Raw genomic sequence first — 9,551 nt, 5'->3', positions numbered from 1 at the left:
ACTCTTCCCCAGTGCAGTGCCACTGGCTCCAGCCATCATCAAATGGGACACTCAGCCTGTTGGGGGCGGATGGGACGGAAAAGAGGAGTGTGCGGTCTTGCCACCTTGGTAATGCCACGTCAGTGACCCACAGAATATGCTGCACACCACTCTTGCCCCCACTCTCAGCATGGACTGCTCTCTCCTTACGTGGCTGGGAAGAGGAGAAGCCATGGTCGCAGTGGCTGGCATGTCACACTACTGGGACACTGCTGGGTAAGGGGAGCACCAGCTGGAGGGGCCAGGCAAAGACGGGAGACAGGAGTTGAGCGTACAGAGGGTGGAAAGGAAAGCAGTGCCAGCGGGCATTGTTTGATTCCAATGCTACTATTTTTCCAGCCTGCTATTCTGTCTCTTTGCATTTATCTACAGCCTGTACTATTTCCCACTTCAGCTCTGGATTGTCTGGATGAAGCAAGGCAGTGAGGAGAGTGGCAGCGAGGGCACAGGCAGGTGGGGTGGCCACGAGAGGGTGGCATTATCTGCTCTACCCGCTACTGAAGTGACTGACTCACCTTGCCTCATGGAAGGGCCACCAACCAATGTTTGTTGGGATTTGTACCAGTCTTATTTTTTTCATCAGACGAATGTACATTCTCTATTTATGAAGCTTTATATTTTCCTAATAGTCATGTATTTATTTTATTAGCATTCATATTTGTAAAATGCATCTTCTAAAAGCCTGACATCAAATACACAAACACACATACACCAGGTCCTACAGTTTGCTCTACCTACCACAGTGCTCTAATTTATGGGCCTATGACTGACCAGTTCAAAGTGTAGTTTAATTTACAGTCAGCCCAACATTATTATTTTCTTTCTTTCCTTCAGTGCTGTTTGCACTTTGTGACAAATCAAGGAAATCCTGTTGTGCGTCCCCTTTTTATAATTTTCTTTGTGTTTATTTTTAAAAGATTGTATTGCAGGTTTTTAAAGTTATGGGCCTGAAATGAAAGCAATTTGATTATGTTGTTTCTTTCCTTTCCCCCCCTCTTCTCAACCTCTAGGAAATAGAAGCTTAAATTATCTGCCTTGGGTTCTGTGAAATCCTGTCTGATTTTATCACCTTTAGTTCTGATAAACTGGTCATAACACCCTGCTTATCAGAAAGCCCACAGAAACCCCAGTGCAAACAGTCCCAGCACCTGCTTGCTGTGTTCTCCACAGAGCACACTCAATTTCTTGGGCAGCAAGTAACCATTATCAGACTGGAGAACAAACTGTTCAGAGGAGGCAAAAGGACTTTGAGCTCCACCTGCTAGAAACAATATCAAAGTCAGAGAGAGGCTGCCATTGCTCTTATCAGCTGGATGCAATGCAGAGAGCAGGTCTGTGCACAACATGGTTCTCTTGATGAAAAGATTCTGATTAAATACCAGAAGTGGTCATCTCAATGGCAGTTAGAAAAATGCAGAATAAATGACGGAAGGGTGAAGGCTAAAAAGATTAAAGAAGCAGATGCTGAAGGAATGCAGAAGGTGATGGCTATAAATACTGTATAAAGGACCCAACACCTTATTGGGAATGGGCTTGAGAAAGAGCACATGACACAGAGGGCATTTTTGCAGCTTTGTTAAAATACAACTTGAAGGCTATCATGAGGGGCAGGGGAATGACGATATTTGTATTGGTTCTAAACTTTGTGTTTAGCTTTTTTAAAATTCAAGACATACCTTCCAATACATCTAAGAGAAGCTCAGGCGAAGAAACAAAAAAAGATCTTTCTATGTATGTGAGGATTTTATGGAAGGGAGAGTTATCTTTCCTCATATTAAAACTCAGCTTAGCTAAGGGTCTGCTGCATTTTATACTCTTCAGGGATAAACAAGGTAAAAAATTTCCAAAGCATTTGGTACACTGCGACATATTTTAGACATGATTAATAGCTGTAATTATATTAATACCATTTCAGTAAGAGGGAAACAGAGCAGTAAGATATGGGAGTGAAGCAGTGTTATGCTGACATGGGGAAACTGGCTGGTAAAAATGCCCATTTCTGAGCTGTCTTAAAACAAACATGAAATGAAATGTTCCTGTCCCCCACACCCGCTCTGCCATCCTGCTGAAAATGACAGCAGCTACCTGACTAGAACCAGAGATTCAGGGGGCCTAATTCAGTATATCTGCAGTGTGTTTCAATTGCATAGGATCATGTGAGAATATTATTTCTTGGCAACTGATCAGCTAGTTGGACCTCAGACAACCTAGCAAAGTCTGATTAAAGAGCACAGGTTCTCACAAAGCAACTAGTTATTATTTACAAAAGCATTAAGGCTACTCTTTCAAAAAATTAAAAAGGGACATTTTTGAAAATGGGAGGCTGCATCTGCCCTTTTGTAAAGTAGCTTTGGATGCTATTCAAGCTGAAGGGATTTCTGGACGCTCATCAAGCAGCCTTTCCCTTTCCAGCTGCACTTGGTCCCTTGTGAAGCTTTGTTCTGAATTGGCTGTGCCATTCAATTCAAGGGACCTCCAGATAAGAAAATGTAAGAACGAGGGGAGTCAGCAATGAGCAGAGAGGAAAATAACTTAAATAGGACTTTCTGGCACACTGTTGAAATTAAGAATCCTTCAGTCTGATCCACAGCCCAGCTAAGCTTAAATTTAAACTCATTTGTTTTCACTGAAGACCATGGAAATACAGCATGGACTGGGCTGTCCACTCCCATTGCTCTCTGGCAGGAGCATTGCTAACTGCTAAAAAGATCCAGGGCCCGCAGCGTCTGCTTCAGACTCCAACTTCCACCCCCATCACCCCCATTAGTATCTATTTCGTGGTTCCATGGTTGGTTGGTTGGGTTTGCTGCACCTCTTCCATAACCTTCCATTTGCTTTGTGAACCCCCACAAGAGGTTGGTGTGTGGTGGCAAAGAAATAAGTACATACATAATGCTGTTTTTATTCTTTTGTGGCAGCAAAGCCACTGCATTTTTTTGGTTTTGTTTTTACTTATCTCCTAGCCTGGCCACTGCTGCCTCCTCATTTAGCCCTAGTTGGTTAAATGAGGAGGCAACGGGAACAAATTGCAGGGCTGCCAGGGTGCCAAAGACGGCCCATAACCCCAGTAGCTCTGCCTTATCTACGTTGGCGTTGTCTGTCCTAACTCTGTCTTCTGAACCCACCTAGGGAATCAGAATTTTTAAAATCAACTTTGGCATCCCAATGCAGGAAACAATGGATTACAAGGAAACACAGAAGAATAGGAGAGGCAAGAGGGCAAAAGATAAAGGCGAGGAAATGGTTGGTTGTGTTACCATGGTTGTTCACGCTGTTAAAGGTCAAAACCAACCCTTGGAATGGAAATGGAGATGCACTGACAATGTAAAGAACTTTGATACTGGTGTAATATACAGTATTAATGTCAGTCGGTACGAGCTAACCATCTGGCTGCAATGTTTCAGGAATATACATTTTCATTACATTTGTGGACTGCTTAAAAAAAACTGGCTTTGAAAAAAATTCTTTCATACATGCAAAAATGTATCGCATACATCAATGTCATTTTAAAGTTTAATATTTACTTTTAAGCATAATGTTTCAAACATGGCTTTGAACTGTTTCATTGAACCTGAGACTTCTGACTTTTAAAAAATTTGCTTTGTTTCCAGCAATCACAGGGTATTGGAAGAAACTGAGAACATCTGTTTCCACAGGAGACGTCCATCACATCAATAATTCAGAATGACCAGACATTCCCTAAAGGACTCTTGATTTAGAGAAACAGGAAGAGACAAAGGTATAAAGACAAGAATACTATTTTTATAAACAATGATCATATTTTTTTATCATTAAACCAAACCTATAATTTTACAAACATCTCAACATTTTGCTTCTTTTATCTTCTCTATGGCAGTATTTTCAATTGCTAAGTGGCTTTACTTGCACAGAAATAGTTCTGTTCACACTAGCCAAGGGTATTTCAGTCCAGGTGCTAGTAAAGATGAAAATGTCATCAGCAGATAAGACACATTAGAAATCTAAACACAGCTTGCTTTGATTGTACTCTGCAAGGGAATCGATGGTGCAATCACAGTTCTGATTTTTGACAGCAAGTTCCCAGTGTTGATCATATACATCACGATGCTTACACATCTTTTTTCATAATAACCTTATTTTATCTTTGATGACACATTTGCTGTAAGATTTTCTTATTTATCATGGCTTGGCAGGGTGGAAGACAGCAGAAGGTGTAAATGGCTGATTTACTTTTCAGTTGCTATTATTTCGTGACTGGCTGAGCTAACCACTACTGACAATGTTACTAGCTCTGCGTGTATTGTTTAAAATCCCATTTATATCAAAATAAATAAGAAGCCGCTCAATTGAAGGGTTGGGGAGAAAGAGATAGATAGAATGAGTATCAAAGAAAAATATGCAGGAAAATGATACAATCCTCTGTGTCAGACATACAAACATACAAACTGACCATTAGATTTGGTGCCTACGAGAGCTTCCCTACCAAATCAAACAGCAGATTTGCAGGGGGGGGGGAGAAGAAGAGGAGGAGGATATTTTTTGTTGGGACCATAGTACATGGGAAAAGATAAAGGATTCAACTCTCTCCTCAATAGATTTCCCTTTACAAGTATAGCCTCATGGACCATTGAACCAGTTGAACTGTTCCAAACTGGTTTGATTGAATGGAACACATTGGCTGGTTCTACTGAACTGGTTCATGGACAAGAGGTTCAGTTTGAATTCTGTCTGAATTCGAACCAAACCGCAAATATCAGTCCATGTACACCCCTACTCCAGACAATTTTGAGATGCCAAAGGAAAGCTTTCCCAGATCAGTAGCCGCTTATTCTTCTCCGGACAATTTCCCTGGGGTACCAAAAATATAGCCACCTAATAGTGCAGTGGGGAAGTAACCTGCCTAGAGAGCAGGAGGCTGTAGATTCAAATCCCTGCTAGTGTGTTTCCTAGAATATGGGAAACTCCTATATTGGGCAGCAGTGATATAGGAAGGTGCTGAAAGGCATCATCTCATACGGCGAGGGAGATGGCAATGGTAAACCTCTCCTGTATTCTACCAAAGAAAACCACATGGCTCTGTGGTCACCAGGAGTTGACACCAACTTGACGGCACAACTTTACTTACTTAAAATATATAAATAAACGCACACAGGGGCACGGACAGTGCTCCTGTGACTTGTGATTTTGATTATTTTTTTCTAAAAATCTATGATATAACATTGGATTGAAGGCAGATCTACTACCCTAAGCAACCATTCATATATTTTCTGCCTCAGTATGGTCACAAGTAATCAAAAACAATCTTAAACAAAAATTATGGCCTATTTTCTTGTCTAACAACAACTACAACAAAGTCAAATGATTAGTATTTGTCACAGATCAGTTTGTCATTATTACACAAGTCGACCAGATAGATTTCTAACTAATCTCGGTATGATTGCAGGGGGTGGGAGGCTTCTGTTATGTTTTGTTCTGTACCTCAGGCTCAGAGATAGGAAGCAGGTGAAATATGCAAACATATAAATGAGGTGACCCATGCAGATTACGAATGCCCATTTCACCATTCTTTCCCGCACCCCACAACTCTAGTTATGTGCAAGTGGAATGCTCTACTGATCTCTGTTTCCTTTCCTGTGGTTTATTAAGTTAATATTTTCCTTTTGTTCTGCATGGAAGATTTTTAAAAGGGAGATATATAGTGCGATCGCTGCCTCTCCAGCGATGCATGAACAATAAACTTGATTCAAAAAATCTGGCTTGTAATAAAATAAAATACTTTTTTGAAATGGCCAAAATGAAAAGCTTCATTTATCTCCTCAAGTATCAACACACAACATGGCACAGAATAGGAGCAAAGGTCACATGTAATCAAAAACATTCTTAAACAAAAATTATGGCCTGTTTTCTTGTCTAACAACAACTACAACAAAGTCAACAAAGTTTACTTTAGGAATTGCATGCAACAAAATTGATATTTATCTTTTGCATATGCCTCCATTCATGATGACTTTCTTTATACACACTGGTTTCGGTAAATGGAAGTCAATAAAATAAACAGCTTTAAAAACATAGCATAAATACCGATTATATACAGTAGCTTCTGATCCTTTTATATGGTACATAGTCATCTTCTAGTAGACAGTAGCATTAATCTTTATAAAGATGACATCAGTCTGAAGGGTACTTTCAAAACTTTTCTAAGGTGTTGTGGGAGACTGAAGTATCATTGTTTAGAGCCAAATCTGCTTGACTGCCTTGGATATGTGACTGGTCCCCAGGAAGTCAGTGGGTCAGATCTTGCTTTCAACCATTCTAGATAAAACAATTATAAATAAAATGGTGTATGGAGCTAAGTCTAAAACAATTGGGGCCATGCCTTTTGAAGCAAGAGAACTGGAAAACTCTACACCTTATTCCCACCTAACTAAACACCATGTAGATGCCACCTTAAGACAGATATCATTCAAAATGATTTGCTAAAAAGAAGTTGTTTTGCAAAACAAAACAGTTTAAGAAGTCACAGGAATGTATATATAATTCCAGTGATTACCACATATTGGCTGTTAGTCTGTTACTCCTTCCTCACCTTTGGCTGACTTGTTATGATGTCAAAGAAAACTGGACATTGAAGGTGAAGTGACCATTTTTGATGCCTTCCCCTTCCCCAGGAAGCCCTCTGTACCACCCAAAAATATGTTGCTGGGGGTTGCATAGCCCTTGGGGATCACACACTCCACTGTTGCTTACAATCATTGACTCAGAATTCATCCTAGAAACAGAGCATAAAAATACAAAAAAGAACAACAAAGAGTTCCAAAGGCAGGCTTCCTTAGGACTGTTTTGCTAGTGTCACTTTACATGACAGTTACCTCTTTGAAATTAATGATGAGTTCATACTGCAAGAGATGCTTTGTAAAAACAAAAACCATAAACATTATGCATTACATAGTTCTGAAATCTGGCTCTTATCCCCAAAAAATCATTCCCATAGTGATGAAAGAATATTCTTGACAGGAGATTATTGTTTTGTAACACATGCTTTGACCCTTCATCCCATAAAGGTTTTTTAAAAAAATAAATCACAATCTTGCTAAAGCTCTGGCATGATTGTTTGAAGCTCATGGGCCTGCAGTTTCAAAGAGCTGGATGGTATTGAAGGGCTTACCTTGAGTTACAGTTAGCACTCAAAGCATATATCATTCAGGTGCTTTTAATACTATACACAACATTTCAACAAGCACATTAAGCAGAAGGGCCTCTTCAGCCATATTAATAACTTTTATTTGAAATGTCACTGGACTTTGATCTAGTAGCTGAAAGCTGCAAACTCATATTTACTGCATTTAAACTCAGGTGTGCTTGTGATCAAGAAATTGGTTAAGTCTGATTTCTTAGTTCTAAAAAGGAACTAAGTAGCTTATCTTGTACCACTTGATTTGTAACATGTTCCTGTGTGTGAAAAAAAATGGATTAAAAACTAAGGAAAACACAGAAATGTAAAGAGCATGTGAGACCAGAAACCTATGCCCAATTATTAAGCCTGTTGAATTCAGCAGGATTTTCTTTCAAATAAACATGCATAGGCTTGGACTTAAAGTACACTTCCAAGGTTGTAATCTCAGTCCAACGGACCTGCCACTGTATCACTATGATACATGGAAGCACTTACAACTTGATAAAAACAGAGCTGATATTTTTTTTCCATTGATCTCTCTCCCCTCTGAAGCTAACTATAGTTCCCAAAAATATGCCCCTGGGATTCACACAGTCCTCAGGGACATATTTTCAGAAATCACAATAGCTTTCAGAGGGAAGGGAAGATAAACTAAAATCACCTCTGCTCAATAGCACCAGTGCAGTATTAGCAGTACCCAGCACTTTATCTTTATTTTTATAAACCAAACTATATATCATGGTTGTACATGTTTCTTGTGACAACAAATTGCAAGGACTTAAATATTGTATTCTGTCTAAATACTTTGTCATTAGAAAAAAATGTGAAGCATCTGTGGGGAAGTCATTTAACAGTCAAGAGACATGTACTCAGAACACCTGGAATCATTTAGATTTGCTGCTTGCTGATGTGATAAAATGTAAGGAATTTTTAAAAAAACTGTTATATTTGCAGAAGGTTGGAGAATTACTTGAAAATCAAACTAGCAGATCTGAAATAAAAATCTGATTACTACTTTTTAGAAGAAAAATAGCACTATTTATGTGAAGCATAGGAACATAGGAAACTGTCTTATTCAGAATTAGTCTTTCTAGCTCAATATCTATCTATCTATCTATCTATCTATCTATCTATCTATCTATCTATCTATCTATCTATCATATTTATATACTGCCTGATACAGGAGGATTTCATTACTCATGGATCCAGCATTCATGGTTTTACGTGTCCGTGGTTGGGTAATTGACACCTGACCTCGGTATACATGGAAATCCCCCTCACCAGGGTGTGTGTGTTCAAATCTACATATCCATGGACTGGGGTGGCCGGAAATGACTTTGAAGGTAATTTCTGGCCACCATTTTGAGTTCAGGAGCCTTTTTATGGCTCATTTTAAAAGAAACTAAGAAAAATTAATACCCTGTGATTTTTCACCAAAAATGGCAAAATGCGGACTCTTGGGGGAGTATTGCTGGATCGCTGGACCTGTGGAGCACAGTGGACTTCTTTTGCCCATATTTCTTTGGCCATTTTCACAGTTTTTCTTCTTTTTTGTGACTTCCGGGAACCTAATTTCCACAATTCCATAGACATAATGATTTTGTATTCACGGTCTCATTATCCCTGGTAATTGCAGAGAACAGAACTCATGTGAATACGTAGGTCCTCCTGTATGTGTATCTCTAGGTGGTGCCCACATTGTAGTACTGTCTACACTCACTGGCAGAAGCTTCTCCAAGGTTCCAGGCAGAAGTCTTCCCCAGCCCTACCTGGAGATGCTTGAACATGGGACCTTTTGCATGCAAAGGATGCTGTTACTGAGTTATGACCCCCATCCCTGTAGCTGTGTGGGAAGAGGAAGAAAAACATATTTGTGTGGTGTGCACTGTGTACTCTATTGCTCTCCGTGGGGTACCTTGTGATGAAGCCACTCACAGGACACACAGTGCAAGAATTAGTGGAATTTTATACCCATCATAGGAGCCTATGTTACCCTTTCTTCACCCACTGAATGCATGCAGGGGTAGCAGAAGCATGCCACCTAGCCATACGCACCTGCTGATGTACCCGCTGACCATACTTCCTAGTGACTTCCTAGTGCAGGGTGTAGTGACATTGGTAGTGTCCAATGTCTGCCCCATTCATCTCTCTGACTCCGTTTTCACCTCCCTCCCCTACCTCATCCCCCCATCCCTGATTACCTGCCACCTCCACACAGCTGCCCTGCACCACTAATCTCACAGTCCGTGGGCACTGCCTAATTTTTAAGCTTTACTTGGCAGTGCGCATGGTATAATGACATCATTATAACACACTGGGGCTGCCGGAGAAGCTTAGCAAGCTGGCAGTGCATACAGTC

At 40.2% G+C, this 9,551-nt stretch overlaps 1 protein-coding gene across 2 annotated transcripts in view; it reads left to right on the top strand.

Moving 5' to 3' along the window:
• Nucleotides 1-9,551, top strand: part of LOC128323107 (uncharacterized) — a 179,414-nt gene that overhangs the window by 97,241 nt on the left and 72,622 nt on the right. The window contains exon 7 of one of the 2 annotated variants that reach the window (XR_008306171.1): nt 3,651-3,778. Coding sequence is in view for 1 of the 2 variants with exons in the window: in XM_053245799.1 (XP_053101774.1) it covers nt 3,651-3,677 (27 nt within the window). In the remaining variant the exon portion in view is untranslated. Of the gene's footprint in view, nt 1-3,650; nt 3,847-9,551 lie in introns of those variants that run through there. The other variant, XM_053245799.1, reaches the window with a different exon arrangement.

Source organism: Hemicordylus capensis, chromosome 4 (genome assembly GCF_027244095.1).
Source record: "Hemicordylus capensis ecotype Gifberg chromosome 4, rHemCap1.1.pri, whole genome shotgun sequence".
Taxonomy (NCBI): Eukaryota; Metazoa; Chordata; class Lepidosauria; order Squamata; family Cordylidae; genus Hemicordylus; species Hemicordylus capensis.
The sequence above is the reverse complement of the archived record's forward strand: the minus strand, read 5'-3'. Positions and strand labels throughout refer to the sequence as shown.